Source organism: Trachypithecus francoisi, unplaced genomic scaffold (genome assembly GCF_009764315.1).
Source record: "Trachypithecus francoisi isolate TF-2019V2 unplaced genomic scaffold, Tfra_2.0 Lachesis_group4, whole genome shotgun sequence".
In the NCBI taxonomy this organism is placed as follows: Eukaryota; Metazoa; Chordata; class Mammalia; order Primates; family Cercopithecidae; genus Trachypithecus; species Trachypithecus francoisi.
In genome coordinates this window covers 76,285,185-76,306,510 of record NW_022681469.1, presented here as the reverse complement: position 1 = coordinate 76,306,510, position 21,326 = coordinate 76,285,185, and the positions used below count along the sequence as shown (strand labels likewise).

General features: G+C 38.6%; 1 protein-coding gene across 6 annotated transcripts in view; it reads right to left on the bottom strand.

The window, feature by feature from the left end:
• The window catches only part of DYNC1I1 (dynein cytoplasmic 1 intermediate chain 1), a 343,168-nt gene that overhangs the window by 48,379 nt on the left and 273,463 nt on the right, over positions 1-21,326 (bottom strand). For all 6 annotated transcript variants that reach the window (XM_033192651.1, XM_033192656.1, XM_033192653.1 and 3 more), the window contains one exon: positions 18,061-18,205. In XM_033192651.1, coding sequence (XP_033048542.1) covers positions 18,061-18,205 — 145 coding nt within the window. The remainder of the gene's footprint in view (positions 1-18,060; positions 18,206-21,326) is intronic.

The window sequence follows — 21,326 nt, the reverse complement described above, 5'->3', positions numbered from 1 at the left end:
TAGAGAGGCAAGAGCAAACACATTCAAAAGCTAGCAGAAGCAAGAAATAACTAAGATCAGAGCAGAACTGAAGGAGATAGAGACACAAAAAACCCTCCAAAAAATCAATGAATCCAGGAGTTGGTTTTTTGAAAAGATCAACAAAATTGACAGACGCTAGCAAGACTAATAAAGAAGAAAAGAGAGAGGAATCAAATAGACGCAATAAAAAATGATAAAGGGGATATCACCACCGACCCCACAGAAATACAAACACCATCAGAATACTATAAACACCTCTACGCAAATCAACTAGAAAATCTAGAAGAAATGGATAATTTCCTAGACACTTACACTCTTCCAAGGCTAAACCAGGAAGAAGTTGAATCCCTGAATAGACCAATAGCAGGCTCTGAAATTGAGGCAATAATTAATAGCCTACCAACCAAAAAAAGTCCAGGACCAGATGGATTCACAGCTGAATTCTACCAGAGGTACAAGGAGGAGCTGGTACCATTCCTTCTGAAACTATTTCAATCAATAGAAAAAGAGGGAATCCTCCCTAACTCATTTTATGAGGCCAACATCATCCTGATACCAAAGCCTGGCAGAGACACAACAAAAAAAGAGAATTTTAGACCAATATCCCTGATGAACATCGATGCAAAAATCCTCAATAAAATACTGGCAAACCGGATTCAGCAGCACATCAAAAAGCTTATCCACCATGATCAAGTGGGCTTCATCCCTGGGATGCAAGGCTGGTTCAACATTCGCAAATCAATAAACGTAATCCAGCATATAAACAGAACCAAAGACAAGAACCACATGATTATCTCAATAGATGCAGAAAAGGCTTTTGACAAAATTCAACAGCCCTTTATGCTAAAAACGCTCAATAAATTCGGTATTGATGGAACGTACCTCAAAATAATAAGAGCTATTTATGACAAACCCACCTAATATCATACTGAATGGGCAAAAACTGGAAAAATTCCCTTTGAAAACTGGCACAAGACAGGGATGCCCTCTCTCACCACTCCTATTCAACATAGTGTTGGAAGTTCTGGCTAGGGCAATCAGGCAAAGAAAGAAATAAAGTGTATTCAGTTAGGAAAAGAAGTCAAATTGTCCCTGTTTGCAGATGACATGATTGTATATTTAGAAAACCCCATTGTCTCAGCCCAAAATCTCCTTAAGCTGATAAGCAACTTCAGCAAAGTCTCAGGATACAAAATTAATGTGCAAAAATCACAAGCATTCTTACACACCAGTAACAGACAAACAGAGAGCGAAATCAGGAATGAACTTCCATTCACAGTTGCTTCAAAGAGAATAAAATACCTAGGAATCCAACTTACAAGGGATGTCAAGGACCTCTTCAAGGAGAACTACAAACCACTGCTCAGTGAAATAAAAGAGGACACTAACAAATGGAAGAACATACCATGCTCATGGATAGGAAGAATCAATATCGTGAACATGGCCATACTGCCCAAGGTGATTTATAGATTCAATGCCATCCCCATCAAGATACCAATGACTTTCTTCACAGAATTGGAAAAAACTACTTTAAAGTTCATATGGAACCAAAAAAGAGCCCGCATTGCCAAGACAATCCTAAGTCAAAAGGACAAAGCTGGAGGCGTCACGCTACCTGACTTCAAACTATACTACAAGGCTACAGTAATCAAAACAGCATGGTACTGGTACCAAAACAGAGATATAGACCGATGGAACAGAACAGAGTCCTCAGAAATAATACCACACATCTACAGCCATCTAATCTTTGACAAACCTGAGAGAAACAAGAAATGGGGAAAGGATTCCCTATTTAATAAATGGTGCTGGGAAAATTGGCTAGCCATAAGTAGAAAGCTGAAACTGGATCCTTTCCTTACTCCTTATACGAAGATTAATTCAAGATAGATTAGAGACTTAACTGTTAGACCTAATACCATAAAAACCCTAGAAGAAAACCTAGGTAGTACCATTCAGGACATAGGCATGGGCAAGGACATCATGTCTAAAACACCAAAAGCCAAAATTGACAAATGGGATCTAATTAAACTAAAGAGCTTCTGCACAGCAAAAGAAACTACCATCAGAGTGAACAGGCAACCTACAGAATGGGAGAAAATTTTTGTAATCTACTCATCTGACAAAGGGCTAATATCCAGAATCTACAAAGAACTCAAACAAATATACAAGAAAAAAACAAACAACCCCATCAAAAAGTGGGGAAAGGATATGAACAGACATTTCTCAAAAGAAGACATTCATACAGCCAACAGACACATGAAAAAATGCTCATCATCACTCACCATCAGAGAAATGCAAATCAAAACCACAATGAGATACCATCTCACACCAGTTAGAATGGCAACCATTAAAAAGTCAGGAAACAACAGGTGTTGGAGAGGATGTGGAGAAATAGGAACACTTTTACACTGTTGGTGGGAATGCAAACTAGTTCAACCATTATGGAAAACAGTATGGCAATTCCTCAAGGATCTAGAACTAGATGTTCCATATGACCCAGCCATCCCACTACTGGGTATATACCCAAAGGATTATAAATCATGCTGCTATAAAGACACATGCACACGTATGTTTATTGCGGCACTATTCACAATAGCAAAGACTTGGAATCAACCCAAATGTCCATCTGTGACAGACTGGATTAAGAAAATGTGGCACATATACACCATGGAATACTATGCAGCCATAAAAAAGGATGAGTTTGCATCCTTTGTAGGGACATGGATGCAGCTGGAAACCATCATTCTTAGCAAACTATCACAAGAACAGAAAACCAAACACCGCATGTTCTCACTCATAGGTGGGAACTGAACAATGAGATCACTTGGACTCGGGAAGGGGAACATCACACACACCGGGGCCTATCATGGGGAGGGGGGAGGGGGGAGGGATTGCATTGGGAGTTATACCTGATATAAATGATGAATTGATGGGTGCTGATGAGTTGATGGGTGCAGCATACCAACATGGCACAAGTATACATATGTAACAAACCGGCACGTTATGCACATGTACCCTAGAACTTAAAGTATAATAATAAAAAAAAAAGTACCAGAAGAATGAGAATAATCTTCCAATATTTTTTGTCCCATGTTGATAAAGTAGTAATTACTTCTAATGGGCAAATTCTACTCATTCCACATTGTGTGTAATACTAGCAAACTAACATATGTTAGACACAGGATAAAGATGAACAAAGCAATATCCTATTCTTAAAAAAGTGTAAGTATGCACTAAATTGTGAAACAAGGTAACGAAATACATAGATATCGTAAAAGAAATATTCAAATATACTAAGATATGCCTACACATACTTTTCTTAGATCTAAGACAAATGAAAGTACCTCTGTCTTTTTGTCTTGTCACATTTAAATTCCTTTTGAGAAGTCAGGACTTCGGAGAGCAGGTGTGAAAAGACTAATGGGGTTTTGAGTGAGGATTAGAAGTACTAGTGACAGGAGTTTGTTGGAACCAAGAAGCATCAGGAAGGGAATATATGTTTGGCCTCCAAATTTAAAAACAATTATAAGTTGATAAAAAGAAAAGCCAAACTGAAGATAAAATATAGAAGCCACTAAACATAAAGCTAGCAGAAAGGCCAGATGAGATAATTCTGCAGTGATCCATTCCAGAGGAGGTCGTGTGGCAGTGTATTTACAGAAATACACTTAAAATTATGTGACATCAGTGGCATAATGCCGGTCACTTGTGATTATTCAGTTAAATGCAGCTAAAATTATTATTATGACTACTGTAATCATAATTGGACTTCGTCTGAAAACTTAGATGTAGTGAATTGGGAAGGGCAGTCTCGTGAAGTATTGCAAAAGTTAATACTCCGGTCAATCAAGTTGCTGTCATTTTATGAGGTGGAATTGTGAGAATGTGCATTCATAATCCAAGCAACTACTGTGGAGATAGGAGGGAATGCATGGGATGTATCCAGGGGCTCCTCTGGAACACAAATACTGCTGGTAATTTGATAGAGCAGTCATCAGAGGTGGAACATTACACTATCACTGCTGTTCAAAATACTGAGGGGAAGGTGAGATGTCCTCCCTGCCCACCTTCACTCTACATGACATCAGGCAAGAGGTGATGTGGCCCTACTTTCACATAAGCTATCACTTTTGTCATCTTCAGAAGAAAGTCTACACCCATCGCATGGCATCACAAGGCTGCCTTTTTGCCTGTGGTCATCTGATTCCATTTTGTCCCCAGAGCTGTCCTTTCATTATTCTCTTCCAGTCACCTTGTACCCACTGCTCCAGTCTCACTAAAGCATTTTAGCATCCAAATAACAGCAACAATTACCATAATATTTAACAGTAATAATAGTAATTATTATTATTGCTACTTCTTTAATATTCTTACTCTATGTTTAGCATGGTTTAACATCTTTACAACTATTCACTCATTTAATCTTCACAAGAACTTTATGAAACAGGAGGTATTTTAATCCCCATTTTGGAGACGACTAAACTGCAGCACAGAGAGGTTAAGTAACTTTTCTAAGTTCACACAGCTAGAGAGTACCAACTATCTCATGTGTCTGTGTTTTTGCATACTCTGTTCATTCTGCTTGAATGCCCTTTCCTTTCTCCCTTTACCTAACTAAATCTCCTTCAAACTTCTGCTTTCTTTTTTCAATATTATAGTTTCTTAAATATTTCCTAGTAGGATTTTTAAAGCTTAACCTCAGTTTTCTAATTATTATATTTCTAAATTACAGCTATGAATTTTACTGCTCAAAACCACTGCTAACTAAATATTTGTTATAGTATACTTTCAATGTACATCTTTTTAAAAACCAGCATTTATTTATTCATGTGTTAACTCAGTGATTTACTCAGTGCCTACCAGGTGCCAAGCACTATGCCAGTTAATGGGATGCAGACAAAAAACACAGGGACTTACTCTCAAGGAGCTCATAGTCTTACAGGGAAAGGATGGCAATTCTATCCCAATTTCATACTCACTGTGATTCAAGAGATAAAAGTGTTTTTTTAATCATTGTATTATTTATAATATACCCATACTTAACATTTATTGTAATACATAATTATTTTAATGAAGATATTTGAAAAGTAATAACTAATGCTCTTCCTTAGGAAAAATTGTTTCTTGTCTTTTTTATTCATAAAATTCAAATTATCGTTCTTTTCTAGTAGCTAACAGGGAAAACAATCAGCTAAGACAGCCATCTTATATTTTAACCCTGGCAGAGGATGTAAAAGTGAAATAGGTAATATTTATTGATTTCACAGTAGTTGCTTGAAAATTGAAGATTATCTTTCTAATTTGCGCAAAGACATAATTCTCCAGTCACTTAGAAAATTTTATTCTCAGAGCAGAGTCACTGTTAAAAGATTAGAGGACTGAGATGCATGTTAACTGCTAGGAAAGATTATACAATGTCTAAAATGTCAAGATGTATTCGGGGGAAGTCAGTGATTTCCATCAATCAAATGTGTATCATGAAAGGTTCTTGGATGACAGCACCCCAGGGTGGTGTCCAAAATCCACACCAAATACAAACACATGGGTTAAGTTAGGCCATATACCTGATCAGTTGATATGAAGGAACTGAATTTTAAGACCCAAAAGTCGAGAGCAGAAAGGATTTAGAGGATATATTCAATACAAATAGAAGAAACATAAGCCCGTTGAAGTCTAAAGAAAGGGACTGACCTGGCAAATACATAAACAGTATCGTGAACCTAAATCCATCTGAAGTTGTACCAGGACCAAAATAAATATTAACCCAACATTTAATTGGAATCCACTGAAACTTTCCAAACTGGATGCATTGATAAAAAAATCCAAAGACTCAGAACTTGTCTAGCCACTAAACTAAACTGCAGCACAGGAAAAAAAAATTATCCAAAACCTCAGCAAACAGACAAGCTGAGTGGAATAATGAATGTCTTAATCCAGCCAAGAGTACATACTTTATTTCTGAGCATCAGCTCCAGCATGTTTTGATGGATGGGAAATTTAATGTGCTAAGATACAGTAAAAGGTAAGAGTTGGTACTCAACAGAATTAATTCAGGCAATGCATTTTAATACATTTTTTAAAGGATCACAAAGGGTAGACTAAAATATGTAGTTTTTTTTTTTTTTTTTTTTTTTTTTTTTACTATACTCTAAAAGCAGCCTCATTGAAAAAAGGATGTTCCAAGGGACTAATCAACATTATTAAAGTAGCAAAGTCATCAAAGAAAATGAAAGTGGCAAAATGACCCCTGGAACAGGCAAGAAAGCAGGTCAGGGCAACTTTTGAAGAAGCAGGTCTAGTGGCAATCATGGGGAAAAATACAGGCTATAGAGGGTGAAACTGCAGTTTGGTAGAAAAAGGCACAAGATAAACAGGATGGGAAAGGGTATTGTTTAGGACCTTAACATCCCCAAAATATGCAATATCATGTTTGTCCTTTAGCCGGTACCACTTCAAAAACTCAACCTGTTCAATCCTCAAGGAAGGTTTAAATAAAACCATATAAAATAAATGGAAATATTAACTATTCAAATCACAAAGAGAATTGACAATGATTACATTTTCTCTAAATATGCTTTTTTTTTTCATTTAACTGCAATATTTCTAAGATCCTATGTAGAGAAGTTTCATTTTAAATTTGGAACTTTAAAATCATCACTTCTCTCAGGATGTGAAATGTTATTGTCTCTCTGGCAATCATTTAGCTATGCAAAGTGAATTCATATGGACTTTTCTATAGGCTTCAGAGTGAGATTCATTTTGCTCACCGTGCTAATTCCAGTTGACATTACCCCTGGAATACAGAATTTCTTTTTAAGTATTTTATTATTGTGTTAGACGTGAATTCTTGGGCAGTAGAGTGTACAAAATGCATATTTCTGTTTCCAAATTTTCTTGTTGTCGGGTTGTTTGCTTTTGATCTTTTTTTGGTTATCTTTTTGAGCTTATTATTATTATTATTTTGGGACGTAGCCTCTCTCTGTTACCCATGCTGGAGTGCAGCGGCTCACTACAACCTGTGCCTTCCAGGTTCAAGCAATTCTCCTGTCTCAGCCTCCCGAGTAGCTGAAACTACAGGCATGAGCTACCACGCTCAGCTAATTTTTTGTATTTTTAGTAGAGACCGGGTTTCACCATGTTGATCAGGCTGGTCTCGGACTCCTGAGCTCAGGTGATCTGCCCGCCTCGGCCTCCCAAACTGTTGGGATTATAGGTGTGAGCCACTGCACCCCACCACTATACTATATTTTATCAACAAAGTATTAAATTGCAGCCTTTTAAAAAATTTGATTTCATACTATTTCATAGTGTTGTTTCTTAGCACCAATTGTTTCTATGATTTGGAGGATTTTTCCTTATGTTATTTAATTTACAAGGTGAAGTGTGAGGCTATTACTAATCCTATTAAGACTCTATTACAAACTTCTTTGCCTTGTTTAAATGATAAAATGACTCCAAGTTATCCAATAAGTTTAAAGTAAAGATTACAAAGGTAACTATTATTGTCAGAAGGGACTAAAATAATTACCCATCTCATATCTTTGGCCCTGCTACACTTCTGTGAAAATTCTCATTGTCAGTAAGATGGAAAAAGGCCAAAAAACTCAATTTCCAATATTTTCAAGACAGCCTTCTTTTTACTTTGCCTCTTTTATTAAGATAAAGGATATTTTCAGCCACAGTCCTGCAAAATGTCATTAGTTATATATATATATATATATTTATTTATTTATTTTGAGATGGAGTCTTGCTCTGTCGCCCAGGCTGGAGTGCAGTGGCGCGATCTCGGCTCACTGCAAGCTCCGCCTCCCAGGTTCACGCCATTCTCCTGCCTCAGCCTCCCGAGTAGCTGGTACTATAGGCACTCGCCACCATACCCAGCTAATTTTTATATTTTTAGTAGAGATGGGGTTTCACTGTGTTAGCTATGATGGTTTCGATCTCCTACCTTGTGATCTGCCTGCCTCGGCCTCCCAAAGTTCTGGGATTACAGGCGTGAGCCACCGCGCCCGGCCTGTGATTAGTAATTTTAAGAGATGTGACTGCTTCCTTTAAATTTTATGCTCATTGAGATTAAGAAGAGGAGAAAACCACTAGCCCATATTGTCAAGGGTTTCAAGCGTAACTGTCTAGAACACCACAAAGGGTTATAATTAATTTGGGGTTTCAAATACATTCACAGTACAAACCTCTGTCCAGAACATGTAGCATATTCATTATATGAGGAAACCCAGTTGGAGGTGGGACAATAGCTTTCATTCTCCTGTCTGAACCCTAAACTAGATCCCCAGTTCTCTAACACAACCCTGGGAGAAAGGAGGGATCCCTCAACACAACTGAACTGCCCACCAGCTCTGTAGGATGGGAAGTTTGAAATAGAACTTTACGGAGGTTTAGGGCATGGCTCTTTATATTTTAGCAACGTCTGGATTACCTGGAAGGCTTCTAAAACACAGATTGTTGGCCCCCATCCCCAGAGTTTTTGATATAGAAGGTCTGGGGTGGGGCCCAGAGAGTTTGCATCTCTCATAAGCCCCAGGTAATGCTGTTGCTGCTGATCTGGGGCCACAGTTTGAGAACACTGGCTTAGAAGAATTGTAAAGAAGTGGTGCATCTCCCAAACCTGGATCTGTTCACCTGCTCTAGTAATGGTGGGGACACACTGTGGAGAGCTTTGAATGTCAGATTCAGGAGATTCCTGTAAGAGACTCAACAATGGCAATTTTACACAATTCCTGGCACTCTTCTTATCCCTAACCCTCTAACCCTAACCCTAACCCTAACCCCCTCATAAAATTTAAATTAGATATCACCTATGAAATACATCTGTGATATTCAGCCCTAGCTGGTTTTCAAATCTATGCAGTTCAGATATCCTCTGTAGTCAGGGCCCTGTTCCATCTCTTACAGGGCCTGGTCTAATCCTCCTTCCTCTCCCTACCACGTCCCAGTTCCCATCACCGTTAACAGATAACTGCCTCTGACTCCACCGAAGAAATGGGGGACCTTCTCTTCTTTCCTCCTTCCTCTTCCACTTCCATGTAGCTAAACCTACCTGTAAGCTTTTTTTTAGTCTCACCAATATTCTGCCCCTTCTCCGTATCCTAAACCTGACATGGTCTCTTGGAATCATCTTCCTCTGGTTTTTTCTTTTAATTTAATTTTTATTCCAATAGCTTTTGGAGTACAAGTCGCTTTTTGTTACATGGATGAATTATATAGCGGTGAATTCTGTTCCTCCATTTTTTAAACCATACACCTTCTATTGGCTCCTCTTCAGGCCGCAAATACACTCAGGTCTCTCAGAGAGTATAATAATAAAATCCTTTCTTGGCCTGGCTTTCCCTGCTAGTCGCCTCTCTATCTCCTTATGTTCACTGCCTCATGTCTGAAAGACTAGTCTATATTTTCTGTGTCGACTGTCTTCCCTTTTCACTCCACAACCACTCACAATCTGTCTCTAGTGCTCCACTAAAATTGTTCTCACTGAGGTCCACGTGACCCTCTTCTTGCCTTGCCATCTGTATATTTCTTGGTATCTCTAGTGTTTAGCAGCCTTTATCACATTCTTTAACGAGCATCCTGTTCTCACGCCTCAGCACCTGAAGCATTAGCAGCTCCAAGATTGCATTCATAGCCTCTTCAATGCATGTTCTATTATACATTTCACCTTTGGAATAAACGACTGATCACTGTCATATCTGTATTTCTAACTCATCCTTTGCCCCTGAGCCTCGGTATTGCTGTCAACTGAATATTTGTGTCCCTCCAAAATTCCTGTGTTGAAATTTGATCCCCACTGTGATAGTATTAAAAGGTGGGAACTTCAGGAGATGATTAGGTCATGAGGGCTCCACCCTCATGAATGGGATTAGTATCCTTATAAAGAGGCTTGAAGGAGCCTGTTTGCCCCTTCTTCCATGTGAGGATGCAAGAAGAAAGCACCATCTATGAGGCAGCGAGCACTCACCAGACACCAAATCTACTGGCACCTTGATCTTGGACATACCAGCCTCCAGAACTGTGAGCAATAAAGACTGTTGTTTATAAGTTACCCACTCTAAGGTGTTTTGTTATAGAACCCTCAATGGACTAAGACAAGCATCTTCAATTACCTTGTGGGAATTTCCAGACACCTCAGTCTAAGCACGCCCAGACCGCTGATTTCCTACCTCTAACCCAAGCCCACTCCTCCCCTTGTATGTCCTGTCTCAGTCACTGGCACCACCATTCTTCACTCAGATGCTAATGGCAGAAATATCAGAATCATCAGTGACTCCCCTCTCAAATCAGGTCTGCTGGTCACTGCATCTGATTGATTTTATTTCTCAGATTGGTGTTCCCCTCTACAAGTTCACTGCCTAAATTCTGGCTCTCACCTGGTTGACCAAACTAGACTTACAACTGGCTTCTTCTCTCCAGGCTTAACACAATGGTATGGAAAAGAACACAGTCTTTGGGGTCACTCAAATCTGAATTTGAATCCCAGTTTCCCCAGTTATTCACTAAGCACATCAGGCAAGTTATTTAAGCTCTCGTGCCTATTTCCTCTTACATAAAATGTGATACTAATATCTACTCACAGGTTTATTGTGAGCATTTAATGAACTAATGTATTTCAAATATTTAGCACAATGCCTAGTACACAGTATGACCTCGATAAATGTTGATCTTGGCTCCCCATACAAATTCATCTTCCATAGTATTCCAAAGCAAACTCCTTAAAATCAAATTTTGATTAATTCCCTCCTAAAATGACTTGCATCACCTAGAAAATAAAAATAAATCAACACAATCAAGTATAGACCTATCTTTCCAGCCTCATTCCCTAAATGGATCCCAACCTTCCAGTCATTTGGATGAAAATGGCTGCTTGGACATTTGTTGACTCAGCTGTCTGGAATGCAGCCTGGTTCTCTGTTTGCCAGGTAAACCACTCCAACAAAGTTTCTGCTTCAATGTGGTCTTCCCTGACAGTGGTTAATGATGAAACTTGGTGTGGCAGGGGGTGCTGTGGGAGTAAAGGGAGGGCAATGTAATGTGTTTTAATTCCCTCTCCCTTCATGCTAACCTCATTGTGCTGGAATATGCAATGATTAGCATCCTCTTCTGAATCCTTGGCCCCTTTTATTCCATCTCCCCTTCCCATTCCCAGTGGGATCTCAGAGCATTTTCTAGAAATCTCTATTAGCACTTATTTCACCTGAACAAATCACTCACTGCACTCTCCTTTCCTGATGTTTCTACAACTCCCCTGCCTCACATCTCTTATTCCATGATACATGCCTTTGCCTCCATCCTCAGCCTTCTCATGGGAAGCTACCTCTCCTGCCTGCCTCAGTGGAATCCTGACTCTGCCCTAACCTCACCACCTCTTCTGCCATCTCCTCAGGTAGAAGCTGTTCATTATCATGTATTCTTTCTCAAGATAGTGAGAGGGTCAGCTTCTCACTTGCTCTCCAGGACTATTTTACCGCTCCTTAGTCCTCCAGTAAAAAGTCCTATTTCTTTTAAGCGCAGGCCATCTGGCTGTATCATTCTCTACCTCTTTTGATCTCTCCTCCTAATTCACTGAGGACTTTGGTACTGTGATCACTGTTTCCTTTTCCATCCCAGTCTAGCTATTTTCTGGCTCACTCCAAAGCCCACAGCACACCAGCACCTTGACCTTTTGTTTCTGTGACCTCCTCATTTGCAGTGAATTCCACCCTCACTAGACTTCAGCTATACACATGACCACATCCTTGACTTTTTTAAAAATCACTTGGAACTATTTCTGTTGTGAAATGCTAAATCAAAACATCCCACATTCTAACAGTAATCTCTTATGTTACTAATTCTCTTATTCAATTACTTCCTTCATCTTTGTTCTTTGATCTTATAGGGGCATCCAATCCCTTGCTCCCTTTACTTTCTCCTGTCTGTTTTTATTTCCTTTCTGCTCCAGCCTAACATCCTTAGCCTATAACATCAGACACTTTCTTGTCCATATCTCCCAATTCCTTGCTCTATTTTCCCTCCATCGCACTGTGGTAAGGCTCCTGCCCCATATCCATCTAATTCCCGTCATTCATGCCCATATTTCCACTGCTACCCTTTCTTGGAGGAAATCGGTCCTGAAGATTGAAGCTGCTAAAACATTCTGGTTTCTGACCATAACTGGACCCACCACACTGACCAGAGTCCATCTTTCATTCCCCAATCAGCTCTTCCTATTCTCCTCTGTGATCAGCTGAAATCTGCTCCCTTCAGTAGCTCCACTTCCTACTCAGCAGAGTATTTAACCCCCCTACAGCATTAAGAAAATAGCGATCACAGGAGAGTTTGCTCTGCCTTCCTTCACTAAATCTACACACGGACACACACATGATCCCATCCTTACCTGCTCTTCTATTACAACAGAAGAGATGTTGCTGCTCAGATTTAAAATTCACTTCCCTGCCCATGCTATGAATTCATTCACGGCAACCTTTTCATGGCCCTTTCTCTACCTTACACGTACAGATTTTCTACTCTCCTTCACTGGCTCTTCCACAGCAGCAACATCCTTGAGTTCTCTATAATCTCAAGGAAAAAAAAAAAAAAGGAAAGAAAACATCTTGATTTTAATGCTTTCTTGCTTTCCACTCATTCTTTAATGCATTGTAATTTTTGTCCCACCCTCAACAAACTCCAAAGACACTGCTTTTGCCATGGACACTAGTGGCTTCTGAGTTGCTAAATACAATGGACATATTCCCGTCTTGATGTTTCTTCTCTGAAGTATTTGCCATTATTACTAATTCCTTTTTCTGCCTTTTAAAGGTTCTTTATTAGAGAAAATTTTAAACATATTCAGAGATAAAGAGACTAATATCAATCATCCAGCTTCAATAATTAGCAATCATGACCAATGTTAGTCACCTACATTCACAAGCTCTCCCATTCCCAACTACTTCTTTTGAAGCAAATCACTAATATCATGTAATTTCTTCTGTATTTCGATATGCATCCCTAAACGGTAACACCATTTCAAGTGATCATAACAATTATTGGCTGGGCACGGTGGCTCATGCCTGTAATCCCAGAACTTTGGGAGGCCGAGGCGGGCGGATCATGAAGTCAGGAGTTTGAGGCCAGCCTGACCAACAGGGTGAAACTCCATCTCTACTAAAAATACAAAAATTAGCCAGTTGTGGTGGCAGGCACCTGTAATCCCAGCTACTCGGGAGGCTAAGGCAGGAGAATTGCTTGAACCAGAAGGTGGAGGTTGCAGTGAGCCAAGATGGCGCCACTGCACTCCAGTGTGGTCAACAGAGAGAGACTCCATTTCAAAAAAAAAAAAAAATTACTAAAAATAGTACTTCATAAATATCATCAAATATACAGTTAGTATTTGCATTTCCCTGGTAGTCTTCTAAAGTTTTTCACCTGGTGCTTGTTTGAATCATGATCTATGTAAGATCCATATTTTAAGATCCACTGAAATGTCCCAAGTTTTGTTTTGTTCTGTTTTTTTAATACATTGTTTCCGCTTCCAATTTGCCCTTGAGGAAAAAGTTTTGGTTTTGTTGCAGAAACTAAATCAGTTGTCCTGTAGATATGCCAGCAGTTTGGGTTTGGCTGATTGCATCCCTGTGGTGTTATTTAATGTTTTGCATCTGTATCTTCTAAATTCAGAGATCTGGAGGATTGATAAGATTCAGATTCAACTTTGGGTGTCAGCCTACTTCAAAGGTGGTATTGTGTATTTCCATAATTATGAAAAAGCTTGTTTCTATTTTTACAATATTGTCAGCAATAATCATTGCCTAGATTATGGTATTTGCAAAATGGTGATTTTCAAATTCTTTTCTTTCTTTCTTTCTTTCTTTCTTTCTTTCTTTCTTTCTTTCTTTCTTTCTTTCTTTCTTTCTTTCTTTCTTTCTTTTTTTCTTTCTCTCTCTCTCTCTCTCTCTTTCCCTCCCTCCCTCCCTCCCTCCCTTCCCTCCTTCCTTCTTCCTTCCTTCCTTCCTTCCTTCCTTCCTTCCTCCTTCCTTCCTTTCTTGAGATGGAGTCTTGCTCTGTCACCAGGCTGGAGTGCAGTGGCACGATCTCGGTTCACTACAACCTCCGACTCCCTGGTTCAAGTGATTCTCCTGCCTCAGCCTCCCAAGCCTCCCTAGTGGCTGAGATTATAGACACACCTCACCATGCCCAGCTAACTTTTGTATTTTTAGTAGAGACAAGTATTCACTATGTTGGGCAGGATGGTCTCGATCTCCTCCCAAAGTGCTGGGATTACAGGTGTGAGCCACAGTGCTGGGCCCATTTTTTATTCCTATATCAGCTGAAACGCTATAAAGAAAATGTCCCCTCATCAATGATTTAGTAACCCTGAAATACAATTCATATAGAAAAGACAGACTAAATGTTTGATTCTTTCATTTACTCACTGGTGAGTTTGTTTACCTAGTATTCTCCATAGGAGGCCAACGAGGTTTTTCATTTGTTTGTTTTCTTCAGTATTGTTATGAACTCATGAATCTATTACTCTTATCAATGTTGTCAGGGCCAAAAGAAGCTTACTCAACTTGGCTTCCAAGTCCTTTGACAAAAACTTTGTAGTGTTTGGTAGCATTTTTGCTTGTTATAATAAAATAATCTCAGTTTATTTTATACATTTCCTGCTCCACACCTACAATCAGTAATTTCTTCTGGGATCCCTGGTTTCCTTGAGTGGAACTTGTATTTGGGGAGCATATCCTGGGCATCAGGAAGGTCACTGCTACTGAACTGGTCACTGTTCCTAGATCTTTTTGTGGTCAGAGCAGTGAATATGTATTCTTTTATACTGAAAGATAATACATGCCATGAGTTCCTATACTTCCCACTCAGATTCAGGATTACTACAGAATTGTACTTAACTGCACGAGTCTGTATCTCCTTCCAACCAAGCTGATAATCTCAGTTCTCAATGACACCAACATAGTAATTTAACTTATGTTATCGTACAAATACAAAGGTCTCAGGATAACAGTAGAAATGTGACAACCAGCAATATGAGTACTAGAAGTAGTTTAGATCTTTTTTTTTTTTTTGGTAGTTTAAAAAAATCGTTAAAATATATCCTGGTTAGGAATGTATACCAAACATATAGCGTTTTAAAGTCACTTCAAATCATTCTTTAATGAATTTTGCTACCCATTTGAACCACATTAAGGTTGATTCATGTTACTTTAAATTTTTTAGGAATCAATTTTTAAATTTATTTCATTTTCTTTTATAACTATGTAAAATATTTACATGGTTCCAAAATCAAATGTAAAAATAAGGTATATTCAAATAAGCTAGCTATTATTTTTTTCTTTTAGCTTCCCGTCTTCCTATAAGTAACTTTTGTGTTTATCCTTTCAACTTCTAAGTATATTTTAATATAATTATAACAATGATAATATACAATATACTATTTGCACTTCTCTCCACTTTGCTTTACTCATTTAAAAACGTATCTTAGGGATCACTCCATAATAGTACATAGAAGTTTTCTTCATTTTTTCTTATACCTCAATAATATTACTCCCTTGGGTGGAGGTACCGTACTTTCGATTCACCCAGCACTCTATTGATAGATATTTTTGAGTTGTATTCATTCTTTTGCTATTCAAGTAATCTTTCAATGAATGTCCTTCTGCATATGTCTTCTTTCTTATTTTTGCAGTATATCTTTGGCATAGATTCCTAGAAGTGGAAATCGTTCTGTTAAAACATGTATTATTTTTAGATACTGCTAAATCCTCTTCCATAGTGTTGAGCCATTTTGCATTTCCAATGGCAATGTATGAGAATAGCTGGTTTATTTCGGCCTCATCACAGAGTGTGTTGCAAAACTTAGATTTTTGTCAATCTGATAGTTGAAAATATGTTTCTCAACTTGGTTTTAATTTTAATTTCTCTTATAAATAAGGTTGTTATCTTTTCATATAGTTAAAAGCAAATTCTGTCCTCTTGACATGGTTTTTTCCATTAATACCCATGAAGCCGCAAAGAAAATTCTAATTTGTCTTCTATTTCCTGGGTTACTTTTAAATCTTCCTTTTCTAGTTCAATTTCTCCCATTTATTTCCTAAGTATTGCTCTCCCTCCAGATTGCACGTTAGTGTTTCTTTTAAAATCCACTCCTGGGTCAGGTGTGTGGCTCATGCCTGTAATCTCAGCACTTTGGGAGGCCAAGGTCGGCACATCATTTGAGGTCAGGAGTTTGAGACCAGCCCGGCCAACATGGCGAAACCCCATCTCAACTAAAAACACAAAAATTAGCCAGGCGTGGTGATGTGTGCTGTGGAATCCCAGCTACTAGGGAGGTTGAGGCAGGAGAAACACTTGAACCTGGGAGGCTGAGGCTGCAGTGAGCCAAGATAGTGCCACTGCACTCCAGCCTGGGTAACAGAGTGAGACCGTGTAAAAAGAAAAATACACTCACTTGCGAAGATCACTGCTATTCTAGTGCATACAGGCTGCTGGGAGGTCTCTCTCTTCTTCTGACTCACATATCAAACTGCCTAATGGAGATCTTGAAATGAGATCTTGAATGCCCCTCCCGGGCACCTTTAGCTCAGCATATGCAAAGCTCTTCCCCAGCATGTTCTTCCCCTGCTGTTCTCCAGTGCAGTGAATGCTACAACTCACCAGCTGCTCAGGTCATAAACCTAGGTTATCTGCTGATGACTCCATCTCCTACCTTCCTTCTATCAAATCTATCACCAATTTCTGTGACTTTTATCTCTTAAATGGTCCTAAAATTCATTTATTTCTCTCCATCTCAGACTACTGGTTTAAGTCAACGTTATTTCTTTCCTAGATTACTGCGCCTTCCTTCCAAGTGGTCTCTGCTTTTCTTCTTGCTCTCAAGCATGGACAGAATTACCTTTTATTTTATTTTATTTTGAGATGGAGTCTGGATCTGTCGCCCAGGCTGGAATGCAGTGGCCCAATCTCGGCTCACTGCAACCTCCGCCTCCCAGGTTCAAGCGATTTTCCTGCCTCAGCCTCCAGAGTAGCTGGGACTACGGACATGTGCCACCATACATGGCTAATTTTTGTATTTTTAGAAGAAATGGGGCTTCACCATATTGGCCAGGCTGGTCTCAAATTCCTGACCTCAAGCGATCCACCCACCTCGGCCTCCCAAAATGCTGGGATTACAGATGTGAGCCACTGCTCCCGGCCAGAATTACCTTTTAAAACATAACATAGGGTCATTTACCAGCTTAAAAACCTCCAACAGCTCAAAATAAAAATAAACAACCAACCAATGAACCAAACAAAAAAAGAACCCAAGTCCCAAATCATATATTTCCATAGGTACATATGTAAGTAAGTAGATACCACCAAGCTCCAGAACATAGACATGAAACTGATAAAAGTTTGCCTCTGGGAAGGGGACTGAGGTGCAGGCAGTGAAGGGGATGTTGTGGATGGGGTTGGGGTTGGTAGAGGAGGACTGCAGCTTTATCATTATTTGAATTGTTTGAATTTTTTATAATTAGAATATTTTCAAGTATTACCTATATGTTTAAAAACAAGTGAAATGGGCCGGGTGCAGTGGCTCACGCTTGTAATCCCAGCACTTTGGGAGGCTGAGGAGGGCGGGTCACAAGGTCAGGAGATCGAGACCACAGTGAAACCCTGTCTCTACTAAAAATACAAAAAAATTAGCCCGGTGTGGTGGTGGACGCCTGTAGTCCCAGCTACTTGGGAGGCTGAGGCAGGAGAATGGCGTGAACCTGGGAGGCAAAGCTTGTAGTGAGCCAAGATCGGGCCACTGCACTCCAGCCTGGGCGACAGAGTGAGACTGTCTCAAAAAAATAAATAAATAAAAATGAAAATAAATAAAAATAAAAATAAAAATAAATAAGTAAAATGGACTAGCTCTGGGGCAGACTGGCCTCACCAGAAGGTATATGAATTCCCAGTGCCAGGTTACCTGGAAGAGGCTTTAGGGGCAACTGTTTCCAGGGAATGAAAAACCATCTTCAGCCCTTATAATATATCTGAGAATTTCAGTCAAGATATTCTTACCTTTGTGGTCCACAGTTTGACAGTCCAGTCAAATGATGATGTGACAAACAGGTGAGAAAAGTCGATTGGGCCCACTGCCATGTGGCAGTTAATTCCCGTCACTGGCCCTTGGTGACCTTCAAAGACCTCACCAATACCTGCTTTGCTGTAGGAAAAGCACACATGAGCAGAATTCCAGTGACCTCTGAAAAGCAGTGATTGCTTAAAAAACAAAACAAAACAAAAAACCCCTCAACTCTGCATGATTACTTCTCCATAATTTAGAACAACCACACACCATCAAAATGAAATCATTTTTACAGTTATCCTGAAAGAAATTGTTTGCAACTATGTTACCCTAGTTTTGATTATTTAAAAACAATGTGGGGCAATGTAATCTTTTTAAAATACAGAATTTAATATCAACATTTATTATTTAATTCCTTTTGTGGAATTCCTCAAAGCCTATCATTGTTGATGTAGTTATTTTAATGGAAACAAATACACTTCGGTCTCAGAAGTTTCTATATTTATAAGATTATTTTATTCTTGAGATAGCATTTTGCACATGGTCTGCTTTATCTCCTTTTGGGGAGCCTACTGACTATAAAACTCCATCTATCCTTGAAGAAACAATCATTTTTTTTTTTGAGGAAATTTCTTAAATTAAGTTAACATAGTTAAAAATGTAACACTTTGTGGAAACCCTTGTCACCACAAAATAAGGCACATAATTTAAATATAATATGGAGAAAATAATGTTTTCTCTTTACTGAAAACAGAAGAGAGATTTACAAATCCTTTGTAAATTCCATATGGGCAGGTATCTTGTCTTTCTTGTTGCCAAGTGTCTGGCATATAGTAAGTGCTCAAGATACTTGTTGAATAAGCTAGCTAATAAAAACAGACAAACTTATGTCTCAGTCCTTTTTTAAGAGAGAAGCACGTTTGAGAAATAATGATAGACATTTAAAAAATTACACACCGACAAATATTGCTTATTTAACAAGCTGGTATTATTTGCAGTCCTCTGTTATCACTTAGTATTCTGCATACAATCATATGCAATTAGGAAGATGTGAGAAAACATACCAAAAATGCTGTATTTAAAATATTCATGTGCACAAGGTTATAAATATGACAAATATGTAGGAATTGTAGAATCCTAATATTATGTCACTAAGAATAAAAATGAGTTCAGTTATTAAAACATTTGGGCCTCTGGAGCACCAATAAATGTCAATGTGCTTAGCAAAATTTGGAATCATGAGCAAAGTGCGGCAGCGCATGTTCCATGTAACAGGCACTCAAAAATTATGCCCAGTGAAACTGCTAACAGCAGTTCCACATATGATCATTTAAATTTGTTCTAATGAACCTGAGGAACTGATCTTTGAAGTGGCCCCTGGTGAGACTCCACTTGCTCTTAACAGCATCCTGAAAGGGTTTATAGGGTGCAAAATGAGGACCTTGTTTAATTTATGGAAGTGGATTTGCACCTTCTCTATGTTAGGTGAAAAATAGCAACCCCCTGCTTCTCCCCCATAGACCTATATGACCCATTTAGAATGACTACAAAGCCAATGCCTGCTATGTTACAATTTTACTAAAGTCTGTATTTTATATTTCAGATAGATGGACCAATGTAAAAGCAAAATTAAGCTTGTAAAAAGATTTGTGGTGTGTGCCACAGGGACCCTTCTTTTGAACCAAAGTACATATTCTGATAGTGCTTAAAAAGTACAATAGCCACAGAACAAGAATGTTCATCATGTAAAATGTTATTCACTTTACATGGAAATTATCAATGAATGTATTCTATAGCCTTTGCAGATAATTAAGGACCTAGGTAAAACCATGGGTTAAGTCAACTGAACCTATGCCCTGTTGACTCTAATACACATATAGATAAAGCTGTGACTCCAGGTATGGCCTATTATACTCTCTATGCCTCTAGTGCCACTTAAGACATTCTACTCATGCTCCAGATGTTTGTGTATTTATCTTTCCCACTGTCATCAGTTTTTTTAAAGAGAGAAACCAGGCTTACATGACATCTGCAGGCCTTGTAGCACCTAACAATGCACTTTGCTCAAAGTAGGCATACAACAAATATATTTATAAATGAATAACTTTATCAAATTTTTTTATGCTTTGATAAAGCTTTAATGTGTGGTTCTAGCCAGCTTTTATGAAGGAGGATCATTGGGAATGGACCATGAGGCGTATCTTCCTAAGTCATGTTTGAATCATGTGAGGGGGCAAATACTGCTTGTTTCTATGTGCAGAACAGCAGGGACATCACAGCTTGTATAGTTTGAGTGAAAAAAGTCACACAGCTGAGCCATGGATGCTTGTTATTTCTACAGATCACAGAAACACAGGGATATGAGCTTGGAACAATTTGTGGTTCTTCATTAAATCTTAATAGCCTGGGATGAGTGCAAGAGATGAAAAAAAAAATAAATGGAATAAGAACTACTAAATTAAAACAGAAATTAAGCACCGGTGTGAACTAGTGACCCTTTCAAAAGATGTGAGGTCAACTGTTAAGTTTTGCATGCAATTTTACAATCTAGTCCAAACTATTGGATTCCACTTTATACTGACAACTCTGTCTTCCAGGGGCATTGTGAATCTCTCAGTTAAGGTAGAGTTCTTATCTATCACCTGGGAACTGCATGGTGGTTTGTGTGACTCACTCTGTTCTGACCCCTCTGACTGGCAGGAAGGGTTTTAAGGCACTTCTCTAGATTGTATGGATTATATTATATATCATTTCTTTATCCCCAATATATATTATTAGCTCCTCACTTACCATGTCCTAGGTACTGTGCAGGAAATCAAAGATGAAATGGAAATAACGTAGTAAGAGAAAAATGGCAGATGAATGAATAAACTAAAATATGATTAATGCTATTGTAGAAGCATTAAAAAATAAATGAAATTGTCAACTTGACAGCCTATAGTCCTATCCCACTTATTCTACTTTAATTTTCTCCATAGCACTTATCATTCTAAACTATATATTTATTTGCTTATTAGTAGTTTACTCTCAACTAGAATATGAAGTCTAGTTCTGTCTTGTTCTTTAATGTATCCTTTTGATGGTGCCTGGCCCATGGTAGGTTCTTAGTAAATATTCCTTGGAAGAGTGAATGAATAAAAGAAATGAAAATTCTATGGGACTTAAAAGTGGGAGTGGTTTTCTTTGCCCAAGAGTCAGGAAAGGTTTCACATGGAATGATCTCTGTGCTGACTCTTAATGATGAGGAGGAATTAACCAG